General features: G+C 45.1%; 1 protein-coding gene across 1 annotated transcript in view; it reads left to right on the forward strand.

The window, feature by feature from the left end:
- The window catches only part of LOC120373048 (syntaxin-binding protein 4-like), an 83,769-nt gene that overhangs the window by 20,661 nt on the left and 49,250 nt on the right, over positions 1–13,858 (forward strand). Inside the window, exons 3-5 of the mRNA XM_039490884.1 lie at positions 4,117–4,212; positions 4,874–4,943; positions 6,482–6,556. Of these exons, the coding sequence (XP_039346818.1) occupies positions 4,117–4,212; positions 4,874–4,943; positions 6,482–6,556 (241 nt within the window). The remainder of the gene's footprint in view (positions 1–4,116; positions 4,213–4,873; positions 4,944–6,481; positions 6,557–13,858) is intronic.

The following is a 13,858-nucleotide window of genomic DNA, read 5'->3' on the forward strand; positions in this document are numbered from 1 at the left end:
GGATGGGCCCACCAACCTTGCAGCTGTGCAGACTACACGTTTGGAAGGCATTCCCTTTCCCCAAGCATTTCTACAAACCAGACATTGCTCCCATGCTGTTTTGGCTGGGGAAAGCAAATGAAAGGGATGGTGAATGTCATAGAATCATAGAAAAGCAGGGCTGGAAGGAACTTGAGAGGTGAAGTTCAGACCCCATGTGCTGAGGCAGGACCAGGTAAACCTAGACACTCCGAGAGGTGTTTGTCCAGCCTGTTCTTAAAAACCTACTGTGATGGGGATTCCACAACAACCCTTAGGTGAAAGCTTGTTACGGTGCTTAATTAGCCTTAAAGTTTTTCCTAATATCCTACCAAAATCTCCCTTGCTGCAGATTAAGCCCATTACGTCTTGTCCTACCTTCAGTGGACATGGAGAACCATTGATCACAGTCGCTTTGTAACAGCCCTTAATGTATTTGAAGACTGTTGTCCGGTCCCCACTCAGTCGTCCTTTCTCAAGACTAAACATGCCCAGTTTTTTTAACCTTTCCTCTGAGGTCAGGTTTTCTAAACCTGTTATTATTTGTTGCTCTCCTCTGGACTCTCCAATTTATCCACATCTTACCTAATGTCTAGCACCCAGAATTGGAGACAGTACTGCAGCTGAGGCTTCATCAGTGCCTAATTGGAGCGGGACAGCTACCTCCTGTGTCTTGCATGCAGCACTCCTGTTAATACAACTCAGAATGAGATCAGCTTGTTTTTGCAACTGCACTAAATTGTCAACTTGCATTCAATTTGTGATCCATTGTAACCCCCAGATCCTCTTCACCAGTACTACCACCTAAGCAGTTCTTCCCCATTTTGTAGTTGTGCATTTCCTCATTGAATTTCATCTTGTTGATTTCAGACCAATTCTTTAATGTGTCAAGGTCACTTTGAATTTTAATTCTGTCCTCTGAAATGCTTGCAATCCCTTCCAGCTTGATGTCATTACTCTCCACTCCGTTATCCAAGTCATCAATGAAAATATTGAAGAGTACCAGACCCAGGACAGATCCCGTGGGGCCCATTAGATACACTCTCCCAGTTTGATAGCAAAGCATGGATAACTACTCTGAGTACCATCTTTCAACCAGTTGTGCAACCACCTTATAGTAACTTCAGCTAGACCACATTTCCCTAGTTTGCTTATGAGGATGTCATGTGGGACTGTGTCAAAAGCCTTACTAACATCAAGATATATCACATCTACTGCTATTCCCCCCCCCCGTCCCCCAATAACCCTGTTAAACAAAGAAATAAGGTTGGTTTGGCATGATTTGTTCTTGATAAATCTGTGCTGGCTATTCCTTATACCTCTATTATCCTCTATGTGCTTACAAATTGATTGTTTAATAATTTTGTTCCAGAATCTCTCTAGGTATCAAAGGGAGGCTGACTGGTCTATAATTCTCCGGGCCTCTTTGTTTCCCTTTTTAAAGATAGGTGTTATGTTTGCCCTTCCCCAGTTCTCTGGGACCTCATCCATTGTCTGAGTTTGTGAGGATAATTTCTAGTTCCTTAAGGACCTGAGGATGAATTTCATCAGGCTCTGCTGTCTTGAATATATCTAACTTATCTAATATTCTTTAACATGTTCTTTCCCTAGTTTGGCTTGCATTCCTTTCCCCGTATTAATATTAATTTTGTTGAGTATCTGGTCATCAATAAAATAGGCATTAAACTCCTCAGCCTTCTTGATGACATCAGTTATTAGCTCTTTTTCCCCAGTAAGTAGAGGACCTATGCTTCCCTTTGTCTTTCTCTTGCTCCTAATGTATTTAAAGAACCTCTTCTTATTGCCTTTTATATTCCTTGCTAGGTGTAAGTCATTTTGTGTCTTGGCCTTTCTGATTTTGTCCATATATGCTTGCGCTATTCTTTTGTCCTCTTCCTTAGCAATTTGTCCATGTTTCCACTTTTTGGTAGGATTCTTTTTTGATTTTCAAGTGACAGCCATATTGGCCTCTTACTAGTCTTCTTAACTTTCCTTCCCATCTGGATAGTTTGTAGTTGTCTTTAATAATGCCTTATTGAGAAACTGTCAGCTCTCCTGAACTTCTTTATCCTGTAGAATTTCTTCCCTTGGGACCTTACCTACCAGTTCTCTGAGTCTGTTAAAGTCTGCCTTTTTGAAGTCCGTTTTCCTTATTCTGCTACTTTGGTGCCTTACCATCCTAAGAGTCATGACATTTATCATTTCATGGTCACTTTCACCCAAATTGCATCCAACCTTCAGATTCACAACCAATTCCTAACTGTTGGGCAGAATCAAGTCTAAAATGGCTGTCCCCCAAGTTACTTCCTCCACTTTGTGAAATAAGAAGTTATCCCCAATAAGAATTTACTGGAATTTTATGTTTTGCCATATTACTTCTCCAACAGATGTCAGGGTAGCTAAAGTTCCTCATTACTACCAGATCTTGTTTTGGATATTTCTGTGTTTATTCTAGAAGTCCTTCATCCACCTCCTCTTTCTGATTTGGTGGTCTATAGTAGACCACAAGCATGTAGTGGTCTACCTATATTTTTGTCCCTTTTATCTTTACCCAGAGATGTTTAACTGGTCTGTCTCTCACCTTCTTCTGGTCCTCAGAAGAAGTGTGTGTGTGTATGTGTATAAATATATATATATATATACTTACTTTAATGCAACATCTCCTTTCTTTTCTCCCCACTTGTCCTTCCTGAACAAGCTATACACCTCTATTCCAATATTATTTCAGTCATGAAATTTATCCTGCCAAGTCTCTGTGATGCCAATTAAGTAATAATTTAGCTTATATACTAATACTTCTAGTTCTTCCTGTTTATTTGGTATACTCTTGCATTTGTGTGTAGACATCTAAGCAGATTCCTCCATCGATTTACCTCTTGTTGCTATTATGACCTTATTGTAATTTTCCATCTCTCCCCCACAAAACCCTCCCAACATTTAGCCCTCTGTTAACGTCGCCATTTTTTATGCTTACCTGTGGGTAGCTCTTCCCCTTCTTGGTCAGGTGGACCCTGTCTCTTCCCACGAGTCCTCCTTCCCAGAACAGCATCCCATGGTTGAGGAAGCCAAAGGTCTCCCATCGACACCCATCTGCGCAGCCATGCATTCATCTCCAGAATGCATGTGTTTCTGCCTGGGTCCTTTCCTTCAACCAGGAGGATGGACGAGAACACAATCTGTGCCCCCGACTCCCTCACTCTCACTTGCAGAGCCCTATAGTTGCTGCTGATCTGTTTCAGTGTCATATCTGGCCGTATCATTGGTACCCACATGGATGAGCAGCATGGGGTAGTGGTTACACTGATGGATGTGTCTTGGCAACCTTTCCATAATGTCTCAGATGTGGGCTCCAGGCAGGCAGTACGCTCCCAGGACATCATGTCAGGTCGGCAGATGTAAGGCTCCATCCAGAAGGGAGTCACCAACCACTGGAACCCTACATCTCCCACTCTTAGGTGTGGTGGCCTTGAGCTTCCCAGCCTTGGGAACAAGTACCTCCTCCTCCTCGGCCATTGGGGTCTGCTCCTCACCTTCTGTTGCCAGTTGAGCACACTGGTTCTTGACCACTTTGGACAGAGGACCTGGGTCAGGGGTGGAGCACTGTCCACTGCCCAAGGTGGCCAACAGTCACTCTCCTCCCTGCAGCGCAGCCAGTTCCTCCTCCTCTGGTGTTGCCGTAGTAATCTGTAGCTGGCTTGCATCATCCACCCCAGATATTTCCACATGCGTCCTGTTGATGAAGCCATCTAAGTGAATTTGCTGTTTATACTTGAGTGAATTTTGCCATATTTGTGCGGTATTTTCCCAACGTTGACTGGCATTATTCAAACCCTGGGGAAGTAACATCATCCCAAGTATTAGTTCCTCTTATGTGGCTTTGTGTTGGATTTGTCTTGTGTATAAAGCAAAGGCTTCATCCCCCTGGTGAAATCTGTGGAATCAAGCTGGGGGTGAAGGGGAGGTTGTATTCATGACATGGGGTGATGTTGGTTAGCTGTGTTTGGAGCGGTCACTCTCCATGACCCCCATGGTAGCACTCTCCTGTGGAAGTTATGTCTGGTGCTAGCTGCTGTGTAATTGAGTGACTTTTCTTCCTAGGTATTAAGGTAATCGGTGGCATCAAGGAGTTGACAAGAGAAGAATATGGAGTTTATGTAAAGAGGATCCTACCAGGGGGCGTGGCTTATGCTGATGGTGAGTTACAAGCCATGGAAAATTGAGTAGTGATATTATATTTGTTCACATCAAGTAGTTATACTGATCCTGTTTCTGATGCTTCTTCCTAAACCTGCTTCTAGATCTGGCAAACTATTTTCATGTCTAAGGTCAAATGTGCTCTCTTATTTCTAAGGTGTTTATATAGGGTGTTTAGATGTCATTCCACCCCCTGCACAGAGACACATCCATGCTACACAGCAGATTCTCTCCATTTTAGGATTCTCCTTTTAAAATCAGATCTCATTAGTCGTATGCTGCCTCCAGGCCAGAAAGACCTCCCGAGACACTTGCTCGATTTTGCTTGCTCTTTGCGCAGGCAAACCTCCAGTGAGTTTCTCCTGAGTAAGGAGGGAGGGGGAACTAGACAGAATTCTCAGGATTTGGCCTCTTTGAACCCAAGCAAACATTGTTTTTTTTCCCCAACAGAATTGCTTCTTTCGATCAGTTAACCAATGTGTCTAACAATCCCAACTAATCTAAGATGTATAATCATTAGCATCTCCAGATACAGGAACAATTCTAGATCCCTGCAAAACCTTCTGCCTTTTTTGATTTTCCCTTATGCCTTCCAGGGAATTAAAGCATAGTACAGGAAGAATTAACCATCCATTCAATGTCTCCTGGTTTCTTTGTTTAGGACGCTTGCAGCCAGGAGACCAGATCTTGGAGGTCAACGGAGATTCTTTGATTGGAGTCACAAGTGAGAGGTACCATATCCAAATGCATTCATTTCAGTTCCATGAAGTCCTGTAACGTGTGTTGGGGAACAGTTGGTATGAAGAACATTGCAGTGTTGCTGCTGTCCGTGTTCTGTACATAAACAATGGGCTTCTGGTTCCAGTGCTATCCATCCAACACTTCTTTCCTAGACCAGCATCCTTATAAAATTCTTCTATTAAGAAAAGCTTCCTTGTAATAGAGCAAAGAACCCCAAACTGTATTGGAAGTGACTTTAACTTTCATCCAGAATGCAAACTCAACCTGAACCCACCCACCCTCTGAGGTCAGAGGAAATGGAGAGAACTTCATTGCTCCAATATTTTTTTACTTTGACTCTCTGTGCAATAACAGGGCACCCGACACCATGCAAACACAGCAAAAGACAAAAGTCTGATTCTGGGCTGCACCTTTTATGTAGGAAGGTAAAGGCTTTTTATACCAGTTTTGTGCTTCCAGGTTCTGGGCTGTTCCAGGAGTCGAAGTGACCCTGGGCATAAGTCAGGGTAGCCCAGAGGGCTGCTTTACCTTATGGTAGCCTTACATGCCTCACTATGAGCTACTTAGCATCCCAGAATTGTTACAGTGCTGAGTGTGCTGGACCTTCCCTCTCCTGTCTGATAGGCCCCCACCCTCAAACCCCATTTCCCAGCATGTCCCTCTGCTGGCAGCCAGGCAGGAGAACAGCCAATGTAGCACTGTGTTCATGGGCCCAATACAGCTCCTGCAAGGGGAATCCGCTGGAGGGCCGCATTCTGACCCATGTCTCTGCTCCAAGGAGGTTGCAGCGTAACCCAGACACCAACAATGAATGAATGAGAAAATTCAAATGTCTAAGAGGAATGGTTGAAGGTTTACACTTTCAGAGGTGCCTGTTGTTCTTTAAATAGTGTAGCAAATTTGTGGCTGCCTCAGAATTTTTCATTGTCACTATGCTGCCCAAAACAGCCACATGGAGACTTGGAAAATAGCAGGCATAGGATCCTAATCTTCCTGCTCTGAAAGCACTGGCCCCTTTTACTTTAGGTGACAGAAAATCCCCATTAGATTTTAGTAGCATAGGGCCTATGGCATACAGATAAGTCTCTCTCTATGTCCAACCAGTAGAGAGCAGACACATGCTCTGTGGGGTTGATTCATGACTGTGCCTGGGCTCTGCATGTGTGGTGCTCTGATTCTGGCTGGGCGTAAGGGAAGGAAGGCTTGCAATGTAGACGGTAGTGAGGAGATACTTGCTAATAGGTTGGCCTTATTATTTGAGGGTCCCCAGCTAGTGCAGCAGTGAGGAAACTCAGACTGTGATTTACCTTTCCTCCAGTTCTGCTGGCAGACAAGGTAATCGGGAGCCTGGGAGATGTTCTGTCTGCCAATGGCCCTTGCCAAAAAGCCATTATTAAAGTTTGCCCAATACATGGCTCACTGTTGAGTTTGACATGCTGATGTGTGAGCCCTCTGCCACATAACTGTGGCCCAGTATTGCTCTCTTGTCCTCTTTTTGAACCTGATAGTCATTCTTGTCTTCCCACAGAGCTGTGGATATTCTCAGGACAGCCTCCGCCACCAGCCACATGCGCCTTCTAGTAGCTCGAGATGATGATGCCAGGTGAAGTTTCATTGTATTCCACCAGGGGTAGGGGGCAGGGGAATTTGTTTATACTCTATATACATCTATGATTTGTGTGTGTGTGTGTGTGTGAGATATAAAATAAATAGGAAAGTGGTCAGGGTCATTGGGTTCTTTATAGCTGTACTCATACTACAGCTCTAAAAGGGCCTTAGTTAGTCTCAGCAGTGCTGCCTGCATAGCGAGGGTCTTTTTTTTACTTCTTCTCCCAATTAAAACGTGGCGCAGGAATGATCAGCTTTACACTACACAAAAATAAAATCAAAAGTCCTAAGGAAAATGGCCAAGTCACATTAACCCTAAAACGTCTTTTTTTAAAAGCTGTAACTTAACGGAAAGCAAAGCCACCTTCTCTCAGGTCCGAATCCTGCCCCCAGCTCTGGGGAAATGGGCTGTGTGCTAGGTCTGTGGAGGAAGCGCTGCTCCACCCCTTGGGCCATTGGGCTCTTCCTCAGGAGTTACTACTATCGCTGCAGTAGCTTTCATGGACACTACATGGTCTTGGCCCCTTCCTGGGGGGAGCGGGCTGTGGAACTGTGTGGTAGCAACCTCACTTCTAAGTCCTCCCCCTTTAGGATGGAGCATAGGAATCCCCTCCGGATCTGTGTTGCATGGTGTACTGATGCCTAAATTGATTCCTCAAATCCTTCCCCGTCTGGGCTGTGGAACAGCTCTGGTCCTGTTACATCATAGGCCCTCTGAACCCAGGAAAAGGACAGCAGGATTCGCCCTTTATCTTCTAAATGCATGTGCAGAACTGATGTAGGTGTCCACAGTCCAACTGCTGTGGGAGGGCCTGAGAAGCAGTCAGCTACCTCTTCCAGGAGGAAACCTCTGCCTCCAGAGGGGGAGGTTAGCTTCGTCCCAGATCTCCTCTGCCAGTTGCTTCCCCTGAAGATCTTGCTTTCTGTGGGCATGGTGGGACGGACGGTTAGGGGTTGGCCCAGACTGAAGCTGATGGTGGGACATCCAAAATGAGGTGTCAGGAAAAAGAGGCTGAGAGGTGGGGTTGTATTTAAGGAGACAAGTCAGGAGTGGACAGGTTGGTTTGTGAGTGATTGGCTTAAAGATGGTAGCTAAAGCCCTGGGGGTGGCTACAATCACCTAGAGAGAGGATGCAGAGGGGAAAGAGGAGTGGGCCAAGGATAGAGCCCTTCAGAATAGTTCATATTTCTTGTCTAGATTTTTCTGTCCTCCCAAGATTTTAATTTTCTCCTTTGGGTCTTGGCCATTTGTTGATAAGCTGTAAGACTACTTGTTTTGCCCCCACATGATCACTTCTGAAAGCTTCTCAAGTCCCAAATCTCGTCAGACCAAGAGGGATACCGTGCTACTGAGTGTCCTGGAGAAGTGCTGGAGTTGCCACATGTAGGGAGCCAGAAGACATACAGAAAACGTAGTCATTTAGACATAAGGCTGCCAGGTGGACAGGACAGCACAAGTAAATTGGAATATCTTAATTGCATGTGCTTAGCGCAAACAGGAGACTCAGCTGGGTACATAAGAGCTTTGGACTGTTGCTTAGAATGGGATGTTCACCTGAACACTGGCAATAAGCCATCGGGACACATCTTTAATACCCTTCAGGCTGAAGCCTGTCCGGTTGCACTTTAATGAGTGTGACAGCTATGTGCTCTCTTTTTTTGTAGAGAAGCAAAAAAAAAAAAAAAAGTAGTACTTTGCCACCCGGCCAGGAGCCAAAAGCTGGGATGACTGCATATCTGCTTAGTTGCTGATACTATAATCTCTTATTGGATCTTAATAAATGAAATCTGTACAAATAGGCATTTTGTATAAATGTTGGTTTTGAGAAATGAAGCAGGCCAGTGTATTCTGAGCCCTGGTTTTGGTCTGTTGCTGTTTCCAAGCCAGAGCTGCACATCTTGGTTAATCTCAGCATCGAGCCAAGGTGCTTAGGCCATGGCAGAAAGCTTGACTATGTTGTTCCCAAGGAATTCCTGTGCACTTGGGCTGTAAACAGAAAGTCTGTAGTGAAAGTGTAACAAAGTCCTGATCCTGCACTACAGACATCAGTGGGTCTTTGTCCTAGGGTGAAATCCTGATCTCACCAATTGACTTTCATGGATGCAAGATCTGATCCTAAGTGAGGTTGGAAGGTGAGAAGATGATAGATGCTTAAGACTAAGCCTTCATCTTGGGAACACCAGGAACGGGAGATGAGTGGTAGGGAGCTGATACAAGTCTGACAGCTCAGCCAGCAGCTAATACAAAGCTGAGAACTTCTCTGAGGGAAGCACCAGGCATGGACCTGAGCCATGATTTTCAAAACCTGATCCAAGCTTTCTAGAGGTGTTTGCAACTGGGTTTTCTGCTTGGGCCTGTCTCTACTTTGGCTCGGTCCTCATGAGAGAGAAAATGCTGCATTGTGATGCAAGGGGAAGGATGACAACCTCTGCTCAAATGAGAAGACTTCTCAAATTGTTTTGAGCATAAATCCATCACTGAAGAGGAGAATTCGTATCTCAGATAAAGCCTCCCTGCTGTAGTGGAGAAGGGGTCCCTGCCTTCTCTTTCGGTGGAAAGGCCTACCCATAATATGGGAATTGATCTGACAGTAATGGCTGGGAAGTTAGTCATCTGGATCCTTTGGCTTTATTTGGTCATTAGCCTTGGATTCAAGGCTACAAAAAAAAGGCTTAGCCACAAAATCCCAGACAGATAATCATCATATAATTTTACCAGTGCCATGCTGCTCAAAGAGCCTGACTGCAAGCTCATGGAGGTCAAGGAGAGTCTTTCCACTGATTGGACCAGGCCTTTATTTTGTAAAGTGAGTTAGTGTTTAAAACTGTCATTTCATTAATTAACCTTAGATTGATTTTGGGATCTGTGATGGGGCAGATTAGGCCCAGAGAACCCCTGCTGGAGGCCTCAGAGTTCTGCCACACCCAGAGAGGAGCAGAAGAGAAGCCCTCCAAGTGGCCTGGAGTAGTTGTGAGGAAGCAGCCAATCAGGATCCAGCAGAATCACATAAAAGGAGCAGCAGGGTTAGAGACGCTCAGTTGCTGCCTGCTGCTGGAGGAGAGAAGCCTGCGTTCCTGGCTGGGTGAAAGAGCAGCAGGACCATGGACAGCTCAGTACTGGGAGGAACCAGGGGAGCAAGGGAAGCTCTTGGCTGGCTGCTGGGACTGCCTAAGGACTGAGCCCAGGGAAAACACCCACAGCTTAGTGGAATTGACAAAGAAGTTCAGCAGGAGCTTGTGCAGATGATGTTCATCTGCCAGAAATGTTTCCCTCTTTGCCATTAGTGAAGCAGCAGGGGAGAGTTGGCTTGGTTTTGGATTGCCAAGGAGGCGGCCTAGCCAAAGTATTTTATTTCTGGATTGCAACATCTGTCATTGTTTTGATGGACGTGGCTCTGGGAAACTTGGACTAAACGTCTTTTTTTCTCCAGTTTGTATCCTGGCTGAGCCTGGACACCTGCACATTTTTCTTCCTATCCCAGCAGTAAAGTGCTATCTCTGCCCTTCCCCCTGGGCTGGCTCCATGACTCTGGCCAGTGAGAAGAGGGAAGTGGAGCCAAGGCCACTCCCTCCCTGGAGCAGGTAGGAAACTGGTGAATAGCCCTGCTTATTCCTACACACCCAGACCAAAGTTTAGAGGTGGGTGGTTCTCAGTCACCCCTCATCCCTTATGCAGAGACAAAGTCAGAAGCTAGCTCTAGGCCAGGGGTGGCCACCCTGTGGCTCCGGAGCCACATGTGGCTCTTCAGAAGTTTAAAATGCGGCTCCTTGTATAGGCACCGACTCCGGGGCTGGAGCTAAAGGATCCAACTTTCCAATGTGCCGGGGTTGCTCAACCCCTGGCTCTGCCACAGGCCCCTTCCCCTTCCCCTGCTGTGCCCTCACTCCTTCCCCTTCCCTCCCAAAGCCTCCCGCATGCCACAAAATAGCTGACTGGGAGATGCGGAGAGGGAGGGAGAGGTGCTGATCGGCGGGGTTGCCAGTGGGTAGGAGGCGCTGGGAGCGAGGGAGGGGGAGCTGACGGGGGGGCTACTGATGTATTACTGTGGCACTTTGGCAATGTACGTTGGTAAATTCTGGCTCTTTCGCAGGCTCAGGTTGGCAACCCCTGCTCAAGGCAATTAGCCATACTTGGGGAGTGGCGACAAAGAGAACATCTACACTGGATGGTGGAAACACCTGGACAGTCCCCAGTGGGCTCCTCACACTGTGTGCTCTATGTGATGGGCACCATAGCCAGACACAGCAGGGGATAACCCAACTCGGCTCCTCTGGGCAGGTTAGCAGGAGGTGTTCGTCATAGTTATTGTAACAATCAGTTTGTTTATAAGCCAGTGCCCCTGGGGGCAAGTAATCTGCCATTACCCTTGTTCGTCTGCTTCAAGCTGCTCAGGCATGTTACTAATATCTTAAATTGCAGCAGATGTTTCTAAATATATACATATATGTGTGTGTATGTGCATGGCTTTGTCTGAGGCTACGGCTCCTTCGTGCATCTGTCAACGGTGCCTCCAACCACCCCAAGAAATAGATTGCTGTAAACTGATAGGACGCAGACATCCATGGCAACCAAACTTGAAGCAATTTATTTGGTCTTCATTTGCTCTTGGTTCTCTGCTAAATCTGCCAGAGGTCATCCAGAGGGAGAGTTGGGCAGTAATCAGTTTAATTTTTTTTTAAAGATTTGCAGAGATTTCGCTTACATAATCGCCTCACAAAATGTTTAATACATGAATACATATCTCCAAGATTAAAAGGGATGCAGGAGGGGGGAAGGCTTTTTGTGTGTGATTATTTATTTATTTATTTTATCCCACATGATGTTTTAGCGACGTCCTTGAGCTCTGAGGAGTAATCATCCTTCTATCCACTTTGCTGTCAGGAGCAGTCACTGACGCAGACGCAACTGTGGCCGGTGACCCGCTCGGCATGTTGGCCCTTTTTACATCAGCTGTCGGGCTCTGAGAATGACTCAGCCAATCTCTGAGGAACACAGGGAGCCTGTTTCTGGTTTCCACAAGGGCCCCCTTACACCACTCTGGTGCCTTAGAGAAAATGAGAATCAGGCCCAGAATTCTTATAACGTTAATACATTATGATTAATAGTATCACCTAGGTTACATGCTATTGTTTCTGCTACCTGACTGAATGACTGAAGCATTTTAAAGCTGGTGAGTATTGAATGTGAGGATTAGCTAGAAACTCACTTTTTCAAAAATGAAATTCTTGGGACTCTCTAAGAATAACACTGAATATCACAAGACTCACAGTAAAGTAACAACAGTTGGTGACGTGGGGTAGCTGAAAATCAGTGTATGTGCAGATTGCTGCTTTAAGCATGCATCGGGCTTTCAGTGCTCTGAATGTCTAGTTCCTGGCGTCTCATAGGCTTTATTTATAGAGACAAGCTATTAATTCTAGGGTTTTATTTAGTGTCCCAATCTCTTTTTTCCCATCTGTGGAGCAGAGGGTGAAGTTTCCAGCCACTCTGCTCTCACGTAACCTTTGATGTAGGACTCACCCTTTGTTCTCCCCAGAACACAAGGGCATCACAACAAGGTATTATGGGATAAAACAACAATATTCTGCAGAAAGATTGGCCTCCTGCTGCTTAATCTGTAGCAAAGTCGGCCTGCAGCTGGCTGGCTGCTGTGCATCCCCTCTGATCTGACTCCACTTGGCGGGTCTGTACAAGTTTCAGGGTTCTGTAACAAGGACACTTCTGTTATCCTAGATTTCAGTATCCTTAGTGAAAAAGGGTGTGTGTGTGTGTGTGTGTGTGTGTGTGTGTGTGTGTGTGTGGTGGGGGGAATTGGGCTGGGAGTACATTATTAAAGGGAAAGTCCCCCTATTTCAGCCCTCTGTTAGTTAAATAAGGCTGGACATTTAAGTTCCACAGGAACCTGATAAGATTAAGTATTTTCATACTAGAGCTGGTCAAACAGTAAATCAAACTAAAAACCTTGAAGATATATATATTATTTTAACCTGTTTGTGCCTGAAGGCATTGAGCAAGGTTGGATTGGATTCCTGGAGTCAGATTATTCATTAGTCAGTATGCGGACAATATCTGTGCACTTGCAAATCTCCCAAGCTTCATGAAGTTTAGCACAAAATCATCTATCTGAAGAGTCATACCAGAAAATGCATTACTTGCTGTTCATTATTTACCTTAATGGGATTTTAAGCATGTGCTTAAATGCTTTGCTGAATTGAGGCCTGCAATATCTGTTCTCTGAGCAAGGAGCCCAGACAATACCATGTGACTTAGGTGTTCGGTCATCTCATGCCAATAGCAACAGGTTGGAGTGGATGGTTTGCAAACAGTTTACAGGCTGAAAATTATTCACCCAAACTGTTGGGCACATAGTGGCTTATCTTCACAGAGCTTGGGATTTGTTAATTGGAAAAAGGGCTAAAATCAAAAATAGGATTTTATGTCACGAATAGTTTGCCAGCTCTATATTCAGCATGTAAATTTGTTTGTGAGGTAGGGCTGAAATAACAAGATCTGCTCATCTGGTCATATTCCATTGATTGAACTACTGTGGAAATTGTATTATTTTTTCCAATAAACGGATCCCTGAGGCTCTAAATACAGTTGAGGGGAATATGTAAATACAGACGAGTACAATGAACCAGCTTCTTCTAGCTAAATAATCACTGGAAATTAACTCGCATTACAACACTGATCAAAATTCAGTGCATTAGATCCTACCACCCATGATTCAGAGAGTAAGAGAGGCTGAGGGGGTGTGCTCACCAGATCTCACCCGGCAGCCTGAAAAAACAGCTCAGTCCTGCAAATAGTCACGTGTGAGTAAATTTAATTGAAAACAATAGAGCTACTACCCTGAGGAAGTTACTCATGCATAATTTTTTGCAGAACCCAGTCCTATAACTGCAGGTGTCCAGTGAATCATGATCCATTCAGTCAATAACTCCAGTAGTTAGAGACTGCTGAGCAAATAGCTTGTCGAGTTGATTGCTAGAGCTATGACCAAACCTCCTCGGTTGTGAGAATTAGGGTGGTGCAAAACTGACTTAAAATACTTTGGGGGTTGGGGACGAGGGAAGAATCTCCCATTGTTTCATTTTGAGAGGTTTTAAGGGCTTTGCACCATTTCTCACATAGGATTTTTGCACTGCAACAAATACAGTTTTGAGAGTTCACCTGTTTCACTTTCTCTTCTTCTCTCTTGAACTCTTCTTCATCAGAATAACATTTTGAAGTGTCAAAGCTGGAAACTTAAAAAAAAATGGAACAGAAGAAAGCAGCCCATTTGCTGGTTTTCAC

The sequence above is a fragment of the Mauremys reevesii genome, linkage group 10 (assembly GCF_016161935.1).
Source record: "Mauremys reevesii isolate NIE-2019 linkage group 10, ASM1616193v1, whole genome shotgun sequence".
In the NCBI taxonomy this organism is placed as follows: Eukaryota; Metazoa; Chordata; order Testudines; family Geoemydidae; genus Mauremys; species Mauremys reevesii.